Source organism: Marmota marmota, unplaced genomic scaffold (assembly GCF_001458135.2).
Source record: "Marmota marmota marmota unplaced genomic scaffold, marMar, whole genome shotgun sequence".
NCBI lineage: Eukaryota > Metazoa > Chordata > Mammalia > Rodentia > Sciuridae > Marmota > Marmota marmota.
In genome coordinates this window covers 17,499,131-17,520,350 of record NW_025999880.1, presented here as the reverse complement: position 1 = coordinate 17,520,350, position 21,220 = coordinate 17,499,131, and the positions used below count along the sequence as shown (strand labels likewise).

The window sequence follows — 21,220 nt, the reverse complement described above, 5'->3', positions numbered from 1 at the left end:
ACTTGGGTTAGAGATGTATTCCTTAATAGTTTCTTATTTGCAAATGTTACTATTTACTTTGCTGTGAAAAAAATCTAAGAGGTAAAGGAATTGAGGAGGCTAAAACAACACAGGAAATTTTCATCATAGAAAATGATTATAGGAAAGCAACATCTTGTCCAAATATTTGATTATGTACGTGGAAGATATTTTGCTAAAATTAGATCAAAGTATGTTTGCGGAGTTTTGTGAAATACTTTTTGAAAGTGAAGTATTTGTCCTATTTCTTTGAGCTTTAAAGGATTTTAATTTTGAGACAGAGTCAGCCTGGGTTGCCTAAACTGGACTTGAACTTGTGATTCTCCTGCCTCAGCCTTTCAGGTAGCTGGAATTACAAGTGTGTATCACCACACCTGTCTCTATTTGTCTTACTTCTAAATTTTACTCAGCTGTATTTCCTGGAATCAATTCTCTATAATTCTGTAACATGAAACTCAAGCGTCTGAGAGTGATGTGACAGAGATTTTAATTTTTCTATTAGTTTCATTAATTTTTATGGGAACCATTAAAATATTAGGAACATGAAAGGCATAACAAAGAAAAAAGAAAAAGCACTTACCTGAAGCAAGTAAAGCAGTAGGTCCCCAAACTTCAAACTTATTAATTGTGAAAAAATCTTTTTTTCCAATACTGGGGATCAAATCCAGGTCCTGGGAATCTATATTGAACTATATTAATGCCTGGGCCCCAACCATCAAAAAAATCTCGATTTTATTGGCATAGACTATGACCTGGGCATTAGAATTTTCATCTCCCCAGGTGATCCTTAGGGGAGCCAAGTGTGAGAACTCCTGAGTTGAAGAAATACCCCTGGGCTCCTTTCTGTTATCTCCCTTCCAGTTGCTGCTCTTTTGTCTTTATGAGCACCCCACCCAGCACACCATTGTTATATCCCTTGATAATGAATTTTTATAAAGTTTAGTTCCCAATTTCACATGTCTTCCACAGGGTAGGTATGTAAAAATAATATTCCAGATATTATTTATAATAATCTATAAAGGCATATATTTCATTGGATTGAGCAATATCAGGTAGATCCAAGCCTTGTAGGTGAATATGTTGACATAAACATTAAATTCCAAAGTAATAATACTTTACACTTCTCTAGATTATCCCATTATTTGTTTAATTGGGTTTTGGCTCACAGAAGGATAATTGTTATTTACTCAAAGTATATCTGGAATGAAAACAATAGAATTTATTACCATCTCCTTTATGTGGGTTGGGTGCATATTTGTTAAAACCAAATATAAACAGAAACTTCTTTGGTTGATAACTTACCTGAACATACAAGCTTTAATCAATTTGTAATGGGTATTTTGAAAGATTTTATTTTGGGCTGATTTAAACATGGGAAAAGGTTATTCTAGGTTACCTAGAGCCAATGTTCACACAATTGTCTCTGTATTTAAGTGGTTTAATTTCTCTCTACATCTCTCTCCTTAGAGAAATAGGGGCAAGTCTTTACCAATAGGGTGACCACCACTCCATTTTGCTGAGACTGATGAGTTTCGGAGGAAAACTGTGATGATTTAATTGATATAATGAAAATTAATAGTAAGACCTTAAGAAGATTTTGGTCACTGAATGAAAAACTATTCATGTTATGGTTTACTATTACCAAGTCATACATAAACTATGATTGCAAATGGAAGCTTATTGATTGTGTTCTGGTTCTGGAATTGCAACTTTCTCTTTAGTTTGTCATATTCTTTTTTAATATTCTCCATGGGATTTTTCTAGTAACGCTCACATTTCACCTTGAGAAGAGTATGTGAAGCCATCCCAGGGTATTTGCAGGGGATTAGTTCCAGGGTGAATGACAAAAATCTAGATGTTTAAGTCCATTATATAAAATGGCACAGTATTTCCATATAACCTACACACTTTAAATCATCTCCAGATAACTTATAATACCTAACACAATGTAAATGCTACAATTATATTGCTTATAATACCTAATAAATATAAATGCTGTGTAAAAAGCTGCTTTATATTTTTAGGAAATGATGATAAGACATAAAAGTCTGTACATGTTCTGTACAGATCCATTTTTTTCCCCAAGAACATTCTATCTGTAGTTGGGTTGAATCTATGAATGTGGAATATGAGAGTATTGAGGGCTGACTGTATATTTTATGCACATTTTCTGGATTTTAAGAAAGTGATAATAACATCCAAAATAGTAGAATAAGTGAGTGCTAAAATAGAGAAAAATTAATTTTTAGATCTGCTTGGAAACTTTTGTACCTTCTCAATCTAAAGAAGTTCTTTTAGTCAAGTAAAATAGAAGAAATAAAGACTAATGAAGTCTAATTTGGGTCCATTCTTACCCCCAAATAAAATCAAAAGTTACTGCAGACAAATATTGCACAGAGAAAACTCATGTTTGTGTATTTGTTATATTTGATCCTCTTTGAAATGGCCACACAGTAAATATAAATAAATATAATTTTTACACCAGGGAATTTGCAGATTTTAGTTCAATCAAAGACACATTTTTGCCATGATATAATTATCCTGAGTTCCTTTTGCTCAACATGAGTTTGTTAGGGGCTGCTTTTCTTTTGAGTATTAGGGATAAGAAATACCAGTTGTTGTCTTCAAGGGAGGATGAATCCAGTTTTAACAGATGCCCAGTTTAGGAAATACCAAACACAGCCCTTTCAAACAGAGTACTGAGACATGGATTTTAAGATGTGTTAGATGATAATGGAACTAGACTATGCTCACTTTTAGATTAATAACTGCTGGAGGAGCCAAGAATGTAGACCCAGCAGCACCAAGCCAGTATTTGGGTAAAACAACTTTACTGTTCTAAACCTCAGTGTATTTGCCTATAAAATGGGAGATTCTGACTAACCTGTGCCTATGGTCTCCTAAGTGGTTAATATCCTTGTGATTCCATGGACAATATTCTGACTGTCTTAAAGGCTATGTGGATTTCCACTTTTCCTTCTCCCCAGCAATGCTCCTGTCTACAAATTCAGAGTAGTGGCCCACACTCCTAGAATTGGAGAAGGTGGCATCTTCTCAGAGTTCAGAGGTACATGGTCCAGTCTGTAGCTCAGAATGGATCCAGCTCAACATAATGCTCTAGATCCTTATATTTTCAATTTAGATCTTGAGTGAGTCCCTGCTTTAATGTCTATCTGTAACAAGGTCCTATCATCCCCAGAATCTCCTTTCAAAGCTTCCATTCTTTCTTAGGACATTCAGCTCTTTTTCTTCTTTTAAAGGTGAGATAGAATAATTTTTGGTCATCTCACGCTCTCGGTAAACTTTTCTGGACCTCCTTTCTCTATTTCTCCTTCATTGTCTGCTGGCAGAGCCTGGTGAACTTTGTGAATAACCTCTCATTCTGGGATGCCCAGCTTCAGGGTAACAATATTGCCTGGAGTTTGGCTGCTAAAGACTGAGGACACATCCAATGTGGTAAGATCCCCATGATCTTTCAATGCTCTGAGAACCTCTTGTTAGAACTAGACCTTGAGGTCTCATCTTGCCTTGGGACATAAGAAAAGACAGGATGCAACTTGTGTGGAGTTTTATTGGCTACAAACCAGATGCGCATTGATGGGAATCCGAAGACCGTAGTTAGGAAAGCAGAGTTTTTATCTTGCAAACTCATATTTTTGTTTTGAAAAGTTCAACAGTATATCAAGAGCATTATGAGGAGAAAAAAAAGTTTCTGGAGTTTGATAACTCCAAGGATACCTTTTAAGACTCACCCATTAGTGTCTAGGTAAGGGCTTTCCATAGGGGGGAAATAGTTTTTACAACAGGCAGAAATTATATTGGTTTCACTCATGCTTTTGGATCTCATTCACTTGAGAAAGAACTATTCTTCCATTGATGCTCTCCTGGGTGATGGCCTTGATCTTTGGAGCTGTAGATGCTGAAGGAGAGAGCACCAGAGAGGTCACTGCCTTGTTTTTCCCCCATTTGAACTATACTCATTTTCAGTCCCCTGCATGCAGTCCCTTGTGCCTTCCAAAATAATCACTAAACAATATGGTGGGCTCTGCTGCAGTGAACAGGGATCTCACCAAGGAGGATTTTCCCTCCACCTTCTGGGAACAATATCACTCTCTGGAGATCAGGACTTTCATTCTGCGTGTACCTGATATGGAAGCTCGTCTCTGGCCACGAGCATCTGAAGAGTGCTTTCTGTTTGTGCAGGTTTTGTAGCTCTCACAGTACAGATTCTGCGAGTTTACAGAGCACTAAATGCCATTTTGGGATACGCATTTTAGGAAGCATGCCATGTGATTCCGGGGAGGGGGCGGGGTGAGAAACTAGGGCTGATTATCATGGCCACTGTTTTCAAAGCTATTTCTTATTTGAATAAGTACCTCACTGACATTTCAATAAAGCAATTCTAGACCACTGGGAATAGCTGAAATTCTCAATAGAGACACACCGGAAACTTTTGCTAAAATCAAACTTTTCCTACAGCAGATTGGGTTATCCCACCAAGTACTGAGTTTCCCATCCCTGGATGTGCGGAAGGAGAGGCTGAAGGACCATCTATCAAATATTGCCAAAGGGCAGCCATTAGACTAGCTGTTCTGAGATGGTTAGTCCAACTCTAAGGAATTGCTCACATCTTAGAACAATTTTATCATGAACTAATTAGAAAGTGCCACTTGCTGCAGACTGGGCAGTCCTGAAACTTTTCTGAGAGGTATTAATGAAAATCTGAGAAAATAGGGTTTCCAAGTCAAAGATGTTTTGGACTATTGAATCAAAGCAAACCTTTTTGATATTTCTTTTTCTTCCTTGTTCCTTTTTTCACCTCATAGCAGTCCTTGTCCCATCTTTAACATACTGAAATGCAACCTGACTATTCAAGAAGAGGGTGATGGTGCATAACATGCCCAACCTTATCTGGCCATAGAACATGTCTTTCATAATACACTATTCAAACCTCACGGAGCACTAGTGTTCAACTGAAGTGAGTTTGAGAAATGATGTCTTAATTTCCTAGGAATTTAGTAAACAGACTCCATCACTTAACAGAGACAAAATACTCTAAATTATTCTTTTACTCTACTTCACTGCTTATAAAGAACTTTGCATATACTGATTGAGCATCCCTTATCTAAAAATCTGAAATCTGGAATGAGCAAAAATCCGAAACATTTTAAGCACTTGACATAATGCCACAGTGGAAAATCCCACACCATAAAACTTTGTTTGGTAAAACTTACTTAAAATATTGTTTAAAATTACCTACAGACCATATGTATAAAGTATATGTGAAACACAAATGAATTTTGTGTGTAGACTTGAGTCTCACCAACGTATCTCACTATGTATATAGAAATAGTCCAAAAAAATATGAAATCTGAAACACTCTTGGTTCCAAGCATTTTAAATAAGGGATACTCAAACTGTGCACTTGTTGAGGACATAGGAGAGTTCCCTTTGTTTTGTATTACTTAATTTGTTAAGGTCTTTGATAATTCCTGGCTATTTGGGAGCCAAATAAAAGTTGAACACGGGACACTTGGGAATATACCTGAGGATCATGACAACTTAAAGAGTGGATAAACATTCATTTTAAAAAAGCAAATTCAAACAATGAAAGAATTCTTTTTACCTTTCATGCTTGATTTCGATTCTTCCATCATCCTGTTAAAGTGAGAAAGGTTAAAGCTCACATTAGTATTAATAGTGGTCATAAAACCTTGGGATGAACCAACTTCCGTTGCCTGCTTGTAACTTCTCAACTCTTTGATGAAGGTAATTGAGCTCCACAGTCTCAGGGTCATGAGTTCACGTGAGAACCCTCCTCCATCCGGAAGGCAGTTGCCTGCCCGCAACCCTGGGGTCTGGACAAGTCTTCCAAACCATCTCCTCCCTCCTTTCAGCCTGCTGAAGTCCTGGCCTCCACCAGGGTCTCTTCCAGAGTCTCAAGCCAGGAACCCTTGAACTTCTCAGACTGGGCAGTTTAGTCCAATGACATTTTATTTATGTATTTTGAAACCCCCCCCTTTTTTTTGGATGGTGGTGGGGGGTAATAAAATGTATGTGTCCCTCACCCTCTTTCCTTCTCTCTCTCTCTCTCTTTCTTTCCTTTAAATTTTGTAGTACTGGGGATTGAACTGAGGGGTACTCTACCTCTGAGCTACATTGCCAGCCCATTTTATTTCATTTTTGAGACAAGGTCTCACTAAGTTGCCCTGGCTGCCCTTGAACTTGTGATCCTCTTGCCTCGGCCTCCTAAGTTCTGATCTTACAGGTTTGTGCCACTCTGCCTGGTTTGTATGTGCCCTTTTTATGGCCAGCTATTGTTTCTTGGATCTGCCAGACACATCAGATTGCAAATCTAGATATCTCTTTTATCAATCTTTTCCTGCTTTCAGACTGAAACATTCTCCCTTCCCTCTCCTGTCGTTTTAAGCCAAAATGTGTGCTTTCCCACTGGGAAACACAATAGTCCAAACCATGGCTTTTTTTTTTTTTTTCCCCCTAGAGACTTTAACATCCTCATTGAAACTGTTCTGAATGCAAATCTTAGCACCCAGGGAGCATTACTGACTAGTTCCCATTTGTTGCTTAATAAAACAGAACCTAGGTATCTAGAACATAGGTATCTTCTAGAAAAAGTCAGCATTAGCCCTTTTCCTCTAGTAGCCAAATGTGCACACACATTTGCACACATGGGTACCCAGGCCTTTTGCACATTCCTCTCCTGCCAGCCTTTGCCTCACCCGTTGCTCTCCCCATCCAGGAGCTGGCGGTAGGTGGCAATCTCCTTCTCCAGGTGGGTTTTGATGCCCAGGAGCACCTTGTATTCACTGTTCTGACGCTCCAGGTCGTGGCGTAGCTGCATCAGCTCCTGCTCATAGTGGGAGATGATCTGCTGCATGTCCTGGAGCTGGCAGGAGTACCGAGACTGGGTCTCCGACAACATGTTTTCCAAAGCAGATTTCTGAAAGAGGAAATGATAGTTCTTTTGCTAACTGGCTGATGACTTGATAGATCCATCAGCGTGGGCCTGTTGAGTATTTAGCATATGCCAACCAGTCTGCTAGGTGTCCTGGTAGCTGCTGGGGACACTGAGGTGAGAATCAGGTTGACTTACAGGTTTGGGGCTTGGGTGTTGGGACTTTTGAAGTCAATTTCTGTCCATAAAACCATTTTACCAGGGGGTCCTGGCCAGTCCCCTGCACTCCTGGAGGGGTGATGGTTTAAAGTTCAAATTACAGATGAACAACAAATAATGCTTTTTGGATGAACATTTCCCAAATATTGATGCAATATTACATGGGACAAGCTTCTACATAGGAAAAAACCTGTGTTTTTCTAACATTCAAGCTAATCGAAGTGTCCTATATTTTAACTTGGTATATCTAATAACTTTGGTCTCAAGTAATGCTTTCTGATTCTCACAGTGGTAAAAAATTATCATTTTTGAGGAAATTCCAGAACTGCAGAATGAAGTTTCTGGGCCAGATTATGAAAGGCTGAACTCAAGTCCATTTTTTGGTTTGGATTTAATACCGGCTCTTCTGGAGCAAGTTTAATCTTGAAGAGAAAATTGTAACTGCATTGGATTCTCCCACTTTAATGGCTACTTAATTTTCAGGGGGCCCTTAATGCTGCCTGGATAAGAAACCATAGGTTTCTAGTGTAGTCACTCTCTCTCCTCCCGGAGCGTTATTTCCTTCCTTCTTCTCTGTCCTCAAACCTCCCTTCTCTCCAACCTTTCTTTCAGTCCATGAACTCACTCACTTCTCAGAATCCTTGAGGAGATGAAAGCACTCAGGAGAGCACTCCCAGAGTCTCCTGCCGTTACTTCCAACCACAAACGTGAATCTGTGTCCAGGGACTCACTTTCCTCCTGTTGTGATGCATGAACTACTTGTGCTCCATGATCTCCGCAATGGCCCGCCATCTTGCCTGTTAGATGCTATTCTCTGCTCTGTTCGATTATTCTCACCTTATATCAGATATCTGCCTCCAACCATCATTCAAACTAATGGAAGTGTCCTATACTATTCTTCTGTTGTTCTTCACCTACAGCAAAGTTCTTCAAAGAGTTGCCTATACTAACTGAAATGAAATTCCTGTCTGTCCTGCTCCAAGGTAGCATACAAAGTCCAGTGCCATCGTGATGCTTCTCCCTTCTGCCCTTCTCCCATTTACTCCCTTAATTTTCTCTTCTCTTCTTTTCATTCAGTCCCTGTAGCCACACTGACTTCTCCACTGTTCCTCCAACCTATAGGACATACTTGTGTCTTCGGCGTTTGTTGTTCCCTTCACCTGGAATACTGACCTTAACCCCTCCCATAGCTACATAAACCACCTCCTTATGTCTTTCCGGCCTTTATGCAGCCTGTCACCCAACAGTAAAACCTTTCATGACCACCTTGCTTAAAATGGCAGCTTTCCTCTCTGCCACATCTAGCATGCTTCATTTCATTGTTGAGATTTTTTTTTTCCACCTAACAAGTACCTGTTTTGATGATTTGCTCATTTATTGTCTGGATGAAGGGTGCTGACTCCTTCATTACCAAGTCCTCAGATTTTAAAACAGTATCAGATAGGAGAACGAATGACAATGGTCTAAATGCTTCTCTGACCTCAAGAGGTTGTGGTGAAATGATGTGGGTTAAAATGTCAAGAAAGCTGCAAAACACCATGCCCCACATACTGCTGAGCTCATTATTGTCATCTCAACAGTGGCTATTTTTAGGCTCCGCTCACAATCACTGATTCATAAAACGTGACTTCATTTACCATGTGCACCTGTGAGACAAATGAACTAAGTATGGGCTCTTAAGACGGAGAAGAGAATGGCACTCGGGAGTTATATTGATGAATGATCAGATTTCAGTAGGCTATGAAGGGAATAATAGAATTTTGAACGATTATGACCCCCCTTACAATGCATTTTATGAAACTATAAAGATGATAGAAATGACTTAGACATGGTAACTTATAGTTTGCTGGGTGATAAGACAAATACATAAGGAATAGAGCAGTACTTTGGAGTTGCCAAGCCTGGATTTGCGACCTATCATGTTGGCATTGGAATTTCTCTGTGTTAGAGTTTGGGGGGTTAGCCTGGTTCTAAGTGGAGAGAGCACTGATAGAGATTTTGGGGATCTAGAGTCCCTATTCTTCTAACACCACATCGTTTCACCACTGTTAATTTACAAGTTGTTGACCAACTTGCTTAACTGCCTAGAGCTTTGGCTTCCTCGTCTCTAAAATGGAGATGCTAAGACCTACCTAGAAAGGCTAATGTGAGGATTAACAGCACTTAAAATAATGAGGCACCTAGCCTGACATCTGGCACCATCTGCACACTATAAATGAAGCTCTTATTATCATTCTCATCATGAACAATTTGGATGGAGAGTAGAGAGTGAGAGATGTCCCAAGGGGAGTGGGGGTGTTGGGGCCCAGGAGAGAGGTGGAGGAAGACTTTGAGGAGGAGGTGGTACAGGACCCAGGTTTTCCTAGCTCCCACTTACCCTGTTGTGCTGTGTCTGCAGGTCAATCTCTAGGGCCTGGAAAGTGCGCTTCAGCTCGTGGATGTCACTTGGGCTGCCCTGCACAGCAGCTGGACTGGCTGTCTCTTGGGATAGGGCCATTGACTGTGAGACCAAACACAGGCAGAGGCATCAGCATGGGGGCCACGTGGAATTGAACCTCTGGGGAGTCTGGACACCTTTCATTTACCTGTTCTTTAAACCAAGTATCCAAGTCTTGATGCTTCTTCTTTATTATAAGCTCATATTCCTGCCTCATATCCTCCAAGACCTTGATCAGATCTTCTCCTGGAGTTGTATTCACCTTCACATTGACATTGAAGTCATTTGGCACATGATGATCCCTCAGTTCCTGTTTAACAATAGAGAAAAAAAATCAACCAGCTATGCCAACCAGAAGGCTGGAATTTGTGTTGATTGTCAGAGGTAAATGGATCTTGAAAACATTTCAGCTGATGTGGTTGCTACACTTTTGCGGGTGTGGTTTGATTTCTCAATTATCGTTGATGACAAAACATTATTTACTTTTTTTCCCCTAATAATTTTATAAAATAAAGAATAGCACAGACAGGTAATCAAATGTCTTCTGTAATTACTGACTTAATCTCTGTTGGAAAATATTTCAGAAACAATTATGCCTACATAAAATATTAGTTCCTCTGCAGGAATTGTTCATTGGTGAAGTGATTATACAGCTAAGCAATGGAATATTCTAGGTTTTAGACCAAAGCTTTTGGGAAGCAGTTCAGAAACCAGAAGGTGGAGTTCAGTAATTGAAAGGTGTAGACGCTTCTAAGATCTCTGTGTATGCTTCTGTAGGATTTCCTAAAAGCCAAGCAGCTGTAAGAAAGGTTTAATTAATAATCATCGTCTAACCAGCTCTTAGGAAACTGGGCTCTTTGATGTTCGGAAGCAATTTTGTTTGCCAAAAATGGGGATTGTTTTTCTATCATTTTATCAGTCTCAGGGACTTGAAATGAATGGTAATTCTTTAAAAGTCAGCTAAATACTTCCGGAAATTGGGATCCTTAATTTTTGCCATTAGCCATTTTACTTTGGTTCATAGCAGAGTCTCTTTATTCTACTGTCCCAAATTTGCCGCATGTTTGGCCAGTAAAGTTCAGCCTCACACATTCATTCTTACAGTATCATATTAACAAAAGGGTCAAGGTAAACATTGTGTGTTAACAAAACTGTTGGCCAAGTCATCGTTAATTTTGATTGCATTTTGGTGGTTGTGTTTGACATCTGGGTAGGTAACCTTGAAACTGGAAAAATGAGGTACTCATATGATTCTTCATAGTTATTTGGGCATAAGGTCAACAGGACTGGCATTCAGGTGGTTTCCTCTTTGGTTATCGGATCACCTTGAACCGTGCAGGGAGAGAGCTCAGCTGAGCACTGGGGGTCCCTGGGCAGTCCTACCTGTTCATGGTGCTTCTTCATAAGGATGAGCTCTTTCCTCATTCCCTCCACCTCCTGTTCCAGGTCTGTTGTGACAATGGTCAGATCATCCAAGGTCTTTCGGAGGCCCTCAACTTCAATTTCCAAGTCTTTCTTAAAGGAGTGTTCATTTTCATACCTTTGGTTGGAAGGAAGGGAAGAACACACCTGTTGTTGGAAGGCCATGGGCTTGGTAAGGATCTGCCTTCGTTGAGACGTGAATATCTGACTTTTTAGGTTCAATCAGAACAAATGAATGCACACAGGATGTCCTCTGTATGTCGATTTCACACTCCACTTTTCTATGATAGTGACTCAATGTCCATTTTTTTAATTGAGTAAAGAGAAAAGAATAATAAACCGCCATACGCCCACCACCTATCTTGAGCAATGGTCAGTATTTTGCCAACTTGCTTCATCTATATTAACTGCTATAGTTTTTCAAAGTGAATTATAGACTTACAGACATATGACATTTTAACCCTGTATGCTTCAGAATGCATCTTTCAAGAAACCTTTCAAAAGTAAGCATAATAACATTATCATACTTAAAATGAATAACTCTAGCATCACCTAATTCTTGGTTCATAGTCAGATTTTTCCCCTCTATACTGTGTTTTATGTCTGGTTTGTTGAAACAAAGGTCCATTCAAGTACTGTACACGGCATTTGTTGTCATTTCAGCTTTTAATTATAACCCAGTGAGATTTCAGGTGTGACTAACGGCAAGGTGAGTTTTCCTTTTGGAAAGGAAATAAACAAAACCCCACAAAACCCTGTGAAAAAGGAACTTACTTGAGACTGAAGTCATCCACTGCCATTCTGGCATTGTCGATGAGAACAACCATCTGAGCATTGGTCATCTTGCCGTCCACTATCTGGAAAACACACCCCAAGACTTTTTTTCAGTCTGGCAGACCCACAACTGACAACTGCATTTCTTTTCTTTCTCTTTTTATTTTTGGCATCAGAGATTGAACCCAGGGGATGCTTTACCCCTGAACCACCCCAAGCCCTTTTTATTTAATTTTTTGAATTTGGAGACAGGGTCTCACTCAGTTGCTGAGGCTGGCTTTGAACTTCTGATTCTCCTGCCTCAGCTTCCTGAGTTGCTGGGATTACAGGTGTGCACTACTGTGCCTGGCTCTGACAGCTGTATTTCTGCCCTCTCATTTCCTGGGTTTGTGACTTGTCAGCAGAGACAACTTCTTTTTCCTCAGTGGAACAATGAGAATCAAATCAGCACATATTTACTGAGCACGGACTAGGTACAAAGCACAGATGATTTGTACAGGACAAGATCTGCAGCTGGTTTCGCCTTTTTTCACATTGAGTTTTGTCAGGCTGGGGTTGGTGCAACTGTTTAAAGAATGGTTTTGGAAGAGGAAGGATGGAGATTGTTCAGAATGTCTTTCAGCTTTCAGTGTGATGAACAGGTCTTGTGGTTTTGCTTCCGGTCCCTCATGAGGAGATGTTAAAAACAACTTAGGCTCTGAGTTGTTTCTTATTGTGAATATTAGCTCCACTCTCCTGAAGCACAATCAGTGATGATGATTTTAGATGCCCATCATTATTACTTGTGATATGTTCACATTTCCCATCAGTGTTATTGAGCAACACTAACCCTGATTTTAAATGCATTCATTATCATAATCACATGACACATTTTTTCCCCCCAGAGGGCTAAAGCCACGTACATAATTTGCAGGCATGTGTCCATGTTTTTAGTGTAGTCCATCATGAGAATGCCCCACTGGTAGCTATTAAAACATTAACTGAACTAATTCTTTACCAGCTAATGAAGATGCTTAATAAGCTTCTCTGGGGTTAAAGCTTCCAGTTAAAGACTTTCACTAGATATTTAGATAGATTTTGTTTGCTTTAAAAAATGTTGTTGGAGGGGCTGGGCTTGTGGCTGAGTGGTAGAGCGCTTGCCTAGCACGTGAAGACACTGGGTTCGATTCTCAGCACCACATATAAATAAATAAAAGATCTACTGACAACTAAAAAATATAAAAAAAAAAATTGTTGTTGGAGGTGTTTGCTTGGACAATTGTGTATATAGTGTGTTATAATCATAGAAATAGTGAACATTTAATGTATGTCACTGTCCTTGGGGAAATGGAATGGAAGATAACCTCATTTTTCCAAAGTATGCTACTATTTTGGTACCAAGTATTAGCCAAGTATTGTGCCCAAACTGGAGCTGTCCTTTGGTTCTTTCTGTCTTTCTGACCATTCACGTGGTCTTGGGTGAGACATTTCACTCCCTGTGCTTCAGTTTCACAATTTGTTAAATAAGAAGTTTACACTACAAATAGGTGACCTTACTTGCTCTAAACTTCTACAGTTTAGTTGGAGTCAGAGAATCCTGTGATATTTCCATTGTATTTTTACAGCTAATCCCTTTATTTAGAAAGCATTTTCTTAGGACAAAACTACACCTCAATACAAAGGTACCTTTTAAAACTCTGGTCCTATTGAAAGCTCCACTGATTACTTGGAATTTGGGATCATGAATGGACAATAGGTGCCTTCAGAAGTGGTGAGAACCCGGGATCTGCACTCCGAGTGCAGACCTGGGATTCTGCTCCAGCACCAAAGTAAGTTTGGCTGAGCCTCAGTTTCTTCATCCATAAAAATGGCAAGAATAATAGCCACTTCATCAAAGAGTCATGAGAATTAAAAGGTATTAAACAAAATAATGTTGTAAAACAGCATATTCCGGGCATATTACATAGACACTGAAAAATTAGCTGTAATGGAATTAGTTCAGAAAGATATCAATTGTACAATTTTCTTTTTATAATTTTACAACTTTTATAATTAGAGTCGATGTGTGCATTGGACAAAGTGTCAAGTTTTATGAGTTGCGGCGACATATCCTCCAACTTTTGCTGTTCATGGTGGACATTGCCAGGCTGGCTCCTCACTGAATTTCTTTTTTCCCTTTGTGGGATTCCAAATGGTCCTATGATTTTTTCTTTTGCTCTAAAAAAGGAAACTGCAGATCTTTCTTTCTCTCCCGTCCACAGTGCTCCTTTGTCACATCCTTACCAGTGCCTTTTCTTCTATGACCCTTACTCTTTGCATTCTCTAAACTCATGCAAAATGAGGAATTACTCCATGCCCCAAAGCCTGGGATCCTGAGGTAAGCCTTATTTCCTGTGTGTTGATTTATTCTATCTGACACACTCCTAGGACAACTAGGAAATTTTGCTTTATATATAACACAGAATCAGAAAAACTAAAAGACCACAGGCAGGTTTATTTGACTTTTCTGAGTTAAAGCAATAATATATTCATTGTAAAACCCACCAGCTAGCATTATCGTGGTTCATGAATGTAGGCTCTGAAATGTACTTAATATAAAACAGATTGAAAACTATTTTCCACGATCCAGGCTTACTAGATATGGTAATACAATATGCCACTATTTCTGAGACATCCTCCATGGTCATAAATGGATGAGGATGGATTGAGAAATAATACATGAGGCACAGGTTTTACATTGTATGTTGTAATAATCACCTGGCTTCTCCCCAAAGCCCTGAGTTCATTCTTTTAAAATCTAGTTGGTGTGCTAGCATAACATTGTTGCTCCAGGGTGTGTGATCTCCCAGGGAGAGGAAAATAGAATTTTTGTCCATAAACCAAAATGCTAAATATAGCACCATTGAGAATCACTCAGGAAGTTTTATGTAGACTATTCCTAGGAGTATGTCCCATTCTGTGTTTCAAAAGGATTGGATTAATTTTTGAATTCAACATCTTATAGGCTTTTTGAGTAATATTTAACACTCCAAAGTGGGGCAGAGTGCTATATCTACTCGAGTATTTCATTAAATACCAGGATAGTGCCAAACTCACGTTACTGTGGGATCTCTTTGGGCCAGTTTCCTCACTTGCAGATGGGGGAAGTCAGGACAGAAATCATTGCTTTCTTCAAAGCTGGAGGAAAATGCATCTTCAGAAAAAGTCCAGAAAAGAGTGGAACTTGAAGCTGAAGAAGCTTCCTATTTAATCTTAAAACCCAGAATTCTGGGCCATCTGAGGGTGGACTAGTTGCTCCCTCCTCATAATCACACCTAATCACTTTTCTTGATTGTATTCTAAAGAATTTAAACACTCAGTCTCCGTCTCCTTCAGTTGAAATAAAAATACCTGCTTCACCGAGCTGTGATGATTAAATGAGATGCATACAAAATGTTTTGAATAATAATGCAAATGTGATGAATTTTACTTATTAGTAATATCTAAACATCAGTTTTGCATGAGGTCGGCTAGGCAACCCCAGGATGACAAGGAAATCATGAAGCCTTTGCAAACAGATCTGAGTTAGAATCCTACTCTGCCTCTTGCTAGCAGCTACTTCACTTTTATAAGTTTTAGTTTCCTAACAGAGCTCTGTCAGAATTAAATCAAATGACATGGACAATCCCATCATTGCAGAAAGCCCTTACCACAAATATGTATATCAAACACTCAACACGATGCCTGGGGAACAAGAAGTGCTCACTAATTGTTTCCCTCTCTCCTCTTCCTTTCCTCCCTTCTCTCTTCTGTTGGCTAATGTATTATGTGCTCACATTTCTTCTGGGACTCATGTCCTCAGCTCTCCAATGGCAAGTATCTTCTATTCCCTCTCTTCTCAAACCAAAGCAACTTTAATAAATGAAAAAAACATGAGGAGGACTGTTGAGTCACCTTGTTTTTTTGGTAAAGACAACCATATACTATATAGTTAAGGTAATTACACAGTCAGTTATTAGGCTGATTATTCAATAATTAGGGTTCATTACAAGGACAGATTTATATTATCTTGATGGGTCCTTTCTACATGCTTGCAAGGATGACTGAGTGTTGGGAAATAACATGGTAGAAATATCGGGAGCCTGTGATGCCCTTCCTGGGGGAGGTTAAGTCATGATCTTACAGGGATTTTCTGGGACTGTTTTATATAAGAGGGAAGTTAAGCAGCTTTAAAAAGAATAACCGATAAGATGACTGGGTTCCCTCTACTTCTAGCCAAGTGACCCAGAACTCATGAGTTTGCTTTTCTGATGTTTGTTTGACTCGTTATTTACTTATTGAAGAATGTCCATACCCACCCAACTCTCGTATTTTAAAAACTATGCCCATTTTACTATTTTCTCCTAGCAATATCCTATTCTCAGAACCATGAGTAACTTTATCATCTAGCAACCCCCTCCCCTGCAAAAAAAAAAAAAAAAAAAAAAAAGAATATTCAGGGACGTCACGATGATATATCTGCTAGTGGAGTGACGGCTTTTAGGCATGATCTCCAAAAGAATGTAACTCAGCTTTCTGTCGGTGGATCGCCACACTGTCGCCAGGAATTTGAGGTGGAGCAGAACTGATGTAATGAGAAAGTAAATATTCTCCTGTGCCTTGTGTATGGAGCGTGCAACCTGCATACCAGCCCTTATCATTACGGTGCCATTGTTGATCATAAGTGATACAGCACGGGTGGCTGGCTGCCTCATTTTGTTTTCTTGGATTTTTTTCTTATTGTGTGAAATATCAGAGTCTCACTTTTTAAAAAGTCTATAACACTTCTGTTATTTTGTCTGCTTCATTTTCTACGTAACCGACACATAGGAGATCATTTATACCAAAAAGACTTTCCCAAGTCCATATTTAAGGTCTAATAAGAAGATAGCCTCAAATATCTTTGTGAGCAATTGAATCACTGCTACTTTCTTGGAAGTTGTCTTTTGTGCTGATTTTTCCTTGCCCTGGCGGTGAAGCCCCACCTGGAAGCTGCAGGGTCACACAGCACCTTACCTGTTCCTGCAGGTGGCTGATGTTTTCCTCATATTGGGAGTAATCCTTCTGGCTGTCAGGGTCTCTCTGCTGATGCCACTGCAGGATGCGACTCTCCAGCTTCATGTTGGCCTCCTCCAGGGCGCGCACCTTGTCCAGGTAGGAGGCCAGGCGGTCGTTGAGGTTCTGCATGGTCTCTTTCCCATTTCCACTTAGGAGGGACCCACCTTTGCCAGACCCCCAAGACCCTCCAGGAGGCAGGCAGCTTGGTGTGGCGAAGGAAAGGGAGATGTGGGCACCCCCCGCGCCACCGTGCACGCTGGGGGCCCGGGGGAAGCTCCCGGGCCGGGTCCTGGCACCTCTGGGGCCATGGAGAACGGCTGAAGGGGTTTGGCTAAAGCTGCGGCTGGAGTTCATGGTCCCATCTGTGTTTGGGGCTGGGCTGGGCTCTGCTCTGTTCTGCTCCCTGGCTCCACAGAACTGAGCCGCCCCAGACAGCCCTGGATGGTTTTATGCCCTTTGCTGTGGGAGTTCCCTTCTCTGACAACTGTACCAGCAAGATCATATCATTGTGCAACATGTGTTTCCTCTTGGTCAATCCCAAAGTGCCCTCGGGCCAGCACACACTGTTGTTGTTTAGAACCACATCAATATACCAGTTTGCTTCCTCCCTTCCAGTTGAACCCGGGAGGTGTGGCCCATGTCATCAGGTGGGTATTCGTCTCAGGTGTCCTTCTAATCTCCCTGAGGAATTTTTCCTTTGTCCCATTCATCCGAAAAAGGCCAGATTAAAGCCCACACTCGGGGTATTTGGTAGGGTACAGGTTTTCTTTTTTATAAAGGAGACATTAAGAGCGCTGGCACCCCCACACACACCCAGATAAACAAATTACCTCTAAAGCAAGAGTGAGAGAGATTCATAAAGGTGGTTCCAGATTGGAACTGAGTCTCAAGTCCTAGAAAAAAAAAAAACAAACTACGCATGCTGAGGAAATAGAGATGGCTCTGAATATCTGATTCCTTTGTGACAGTTGCTGTTTGATGGAAAGTAATTTCAAAGGAATCACTCTTCAGAACAAACCTTCAATTATAGTCGTAATTAATGAACGAATGACCGAGCCTTCCACTTCCAGTTGCCTTTCATCCCTGCGCACCTCTAAACCAAACAACTCTGGCCTCTGCCCAGGACTTCCCTTGAACCCTGGGAGGAACAGCTGATGGCAACTGCCTGATAGGCCTGTCCCTGGCTGAGCCCTGGAAGGGTTGGCGTCTGTGCCTCTGTGACCTGCAGAGGGGGTGGCGGAAAGCAGGAAGCATGCCTTGGGTTGTTTGAATGCTTGGGGAATCTGCCAAGGTAAAGGTTAGGAATGAACAAAGACGTAGTCTGGGGGCAGGCGCGCTGGGCTGGTTACTGGTGACAAGATTTAAAAGGGACTTAAGAGTAAAGGGTTGGCATCAGAAGAGACGTTAGTGTTCCTGGTTTCTGTGCCACTGATTTTACAGAAGAGGCCAACTGAAGCCCAAATGGGGATATGTCAAGGGAAATGTTCAGTTAGTGGTAAAGCCACAGTGGGATTCTGCCATATGGTGCTGTTGCTGGGTCGAGTCACCACGGGGTCCTGTTTGGCACTTCTCTTTCATAATGATAATGGGACTTCCCAGGGCACGTAGCCATTTGCTATTCTTTATTTAATTGTTACAACTCTTACTGTAGCCAGGCAACTGTTATTGTCCCCATTTTACAGACAAAGAATCAGGACTCATAGAGGCAAATGATTCAGAGCTGATTTGCAGGAACAGTATAATGAGCACAGAAATTTGTAGGTGTCACTACCTTGGTTTGTGCCATCCCCTCAGCCTTAAAAGTCACCAACCCCTGCTTTCCCGGTAGTTCAAGGGTTACCGCCTTTAACAACCATTTTCTGAGTTCTCCTGCATGATTTGGATGACCCTTATAGTAGGATACAGCCTCATTTGGATCCAAGACCCTCCAGTGGAGGAGATCCACTGGGCCCAGCCACCTCCTGTGTCTGGACTGGGTCCAGCCCTACTCTTCACCGACCACTGTGTATGCCACATTTGTTACATGCCTTCTGGAAAAGCTTCAGTCTTCCATCTTCTAAGCACCCAAGTCTAGTTTCTTGGGGCTGTTTTATAAATGGTTGCTAACTCTGTCATGATCTTTTTGTGATTGAGGTTTTAACTCAGGACCTCAAATGCCATCACTTCTTACTCCTGTTAGGAGTGTGAATTACAGAATCAGAGGGAAAAGCCTCTCTCGGGAGTGCACAAGTCATCCACCAAGGCCATCTTTCCAATTGGAAATAAAGCCATCAAAGCCCACAGCTCTGCGCCTCCTGCTCCTGCAACAAAACCTACCAAGGAAAGTTCTCTGGATTGTCCTCATCTCACTATATACATGATGGACAAAAAATGTAACCATGACTAAAAGAAGCTTGGGGAGTGACTGTGGCCACTTGCATCTCTGACATGAGGAAAAGACCAAAGGGAGTGGTTTGAATTGTGGTTTTTAACATCTCCTGCAAAACTCAGGCTGAATTTAATCCCCATCATTAGCGGTTAGGAGGTGGGACGAGGTGGGACCTTTAAGAGATGATGAGGTCATGAGGGCTTTGTCTTCACGGACGGATTAATCCATGAATTAATGGATTAATTGGTTAGTGGGTTATCTTGAGAGTGAATCTACCATTGAAGCCAGTCTGGCTCTGGCTCTTTGTGTGTCCTTCTTGCTATGTAATAGCCTGAATTGCCTCAGGACCTTGCAGAGAGTCCCTATGGATAAGAAGCCCCTCCCCAAACACGGCCTCTCAACTTGGGACTTCCCAGTCTCTGGCACTGTAAGATACAAGCATCTCAGGTATTCTGTTATAGCAACAGAAAACTAAGACAGGGAGATATGATAAAAGTAGAATAAATAAGGGAAACACAGAGATTGTTGGAGGTGTGGTAGGAAGTTATGTTCTGATGGACATGAAAGGTTCCTGATTCCTGGTTTTAACTCAGGGTTGTGGTTGCTTCTGACTCCTGTTGCCATGGACCCAGCCTTATGAAGGAGAATAGACACCCCAGTCTGTGCAAGGGTCAGGCTGAACTCCTAATCCCTAAACTCTCACCAGAATCCACAATGAAAACCCATTACCTCCCTGATCACTACAGGCGTGTCTGAAAGGCAGTGACTTATTAGCCCCATAAATTGGCCCACATCTCATTTTATGTTAGTGTGTGGGAGTTTTGATTTATAGGAGTAGACCTTGAGCAAAATGTTTCTTGTATTATACAATAGGACCAGGGTGGGGAAAAACTAGTGGTGAAATTTGAGAGGACTGGGAGAGACAATCTTTTCTAGTTCTATTGCATAACAATTTTCCTTTTAACTTCTAATGTGTGGGATGCCATTGGATTTTAAAAGAAACAAAACCTTTTTTTTGTTTTTTGGTAAAAATAGTAATGCTTATTATAAAAATTCAAGCAACATATGAAAGTGCAAGAGAAAAGACTTAAAAACAAACACGCTGATTCCTCTACACAGACATAACCATTGGCAAAATTTGGTGAATATCATTTCAGAGGTACTCTCTATATGTCTATTGCAAGACACATGCATAGCTAGAACAACTTTAGAAAAATGAGCTCCTACAGTTTATTTTATTTTATAAAGAGTTAATTAAAATTTTTAACTGACAAATAAGAAATGAAAATGAATTCATATTAGTTAACTCTTTACTATAGAAGTTTAAACTTTCATCACATTTCTTTAAATTCTAAGTTTTTAAGAAGAGTAAAATGATCTATAAATTTCAGTATTTGTTGACTCTCAGAACTGGAAAGAACATTAACAAGTTATTTGTTTTGTTTTCATGTTTACCAGCAAATTTTTTATTGATTTAAAAAAAATAAACGACAGCGAAATGCATTACAATTCTTATTACATGTATACAGCACAATTTTTCATATCTCTGGTTGTATATAAAGTATGTTGACACCAATTCATGTCTTCATACATGTACTTTGGATGATGATATCTATCACATTCCACCATCCTTGCTAATCCCCTGCCTCCTCCCTTTCCCTCCCTCCCCTCTTCCCTATCTAGAATTCATCAATTCCTCCCATGTTCCCCCCTCCCTACCCCACTATGAGTCAGCCTCCTTATATCAGAGAAAACATTCAGCATTTGTTTTTTTTGGGATTAACTAACTTCACTTAGCACTTCTCCAACGCCATCCATTTACCTGCAAATGCCATGATTTTATTCTCTTTTATTGCTGAGTAAAATTCCATTGTGTATATATGCCACATTTTTTTTATCCATTCATCCACTGAAGGGCATCTAGTTTGGTGCCACAGTTGAGCTATTGTGAATTGTGTTTACCAGCAAATTACTGAGCCTATTTTAAAACTATGTTGAAAGAACTCAAAGG

At 40.4% G+C, this 21,220-nt stretch overlaps 1 protein-coding gene across 1 annotated transcript; it reads right to left on the bottom strand.

Moving 5' to 3' along the window:
• Positions 1-3,571: 3,571 nt before the first annotated feature.
• Positions 3,572-17,277, bottom strand: Krt23 (keratin 23). The gene is made up of 8 exons (XM_015495748.2): positions 16,800-17,277; positions 11,787-11,869; positions 10,974-11,130; positions 9,739-9,900; positions 9,531-9,653; positions 6,759-6,979; positions 5,645-5,676; positions 3,572-3,937 (listed from the first exon to the last, which is right to left on the bottom strand). Exons 1-8 carry the CDS (start codon positions 17,193-17,195, stop codon positions 3,843-3,845), a joined length of 1,269 nt encoding a protein of 422 aa, XP_015351234.1. The 5' UTR covers positions 17,196-17,277; the 3' UTR covers positions 3,572-3,842.
• Positions 17,278-21,220: the final 3,943 nt, after the last annotated feature.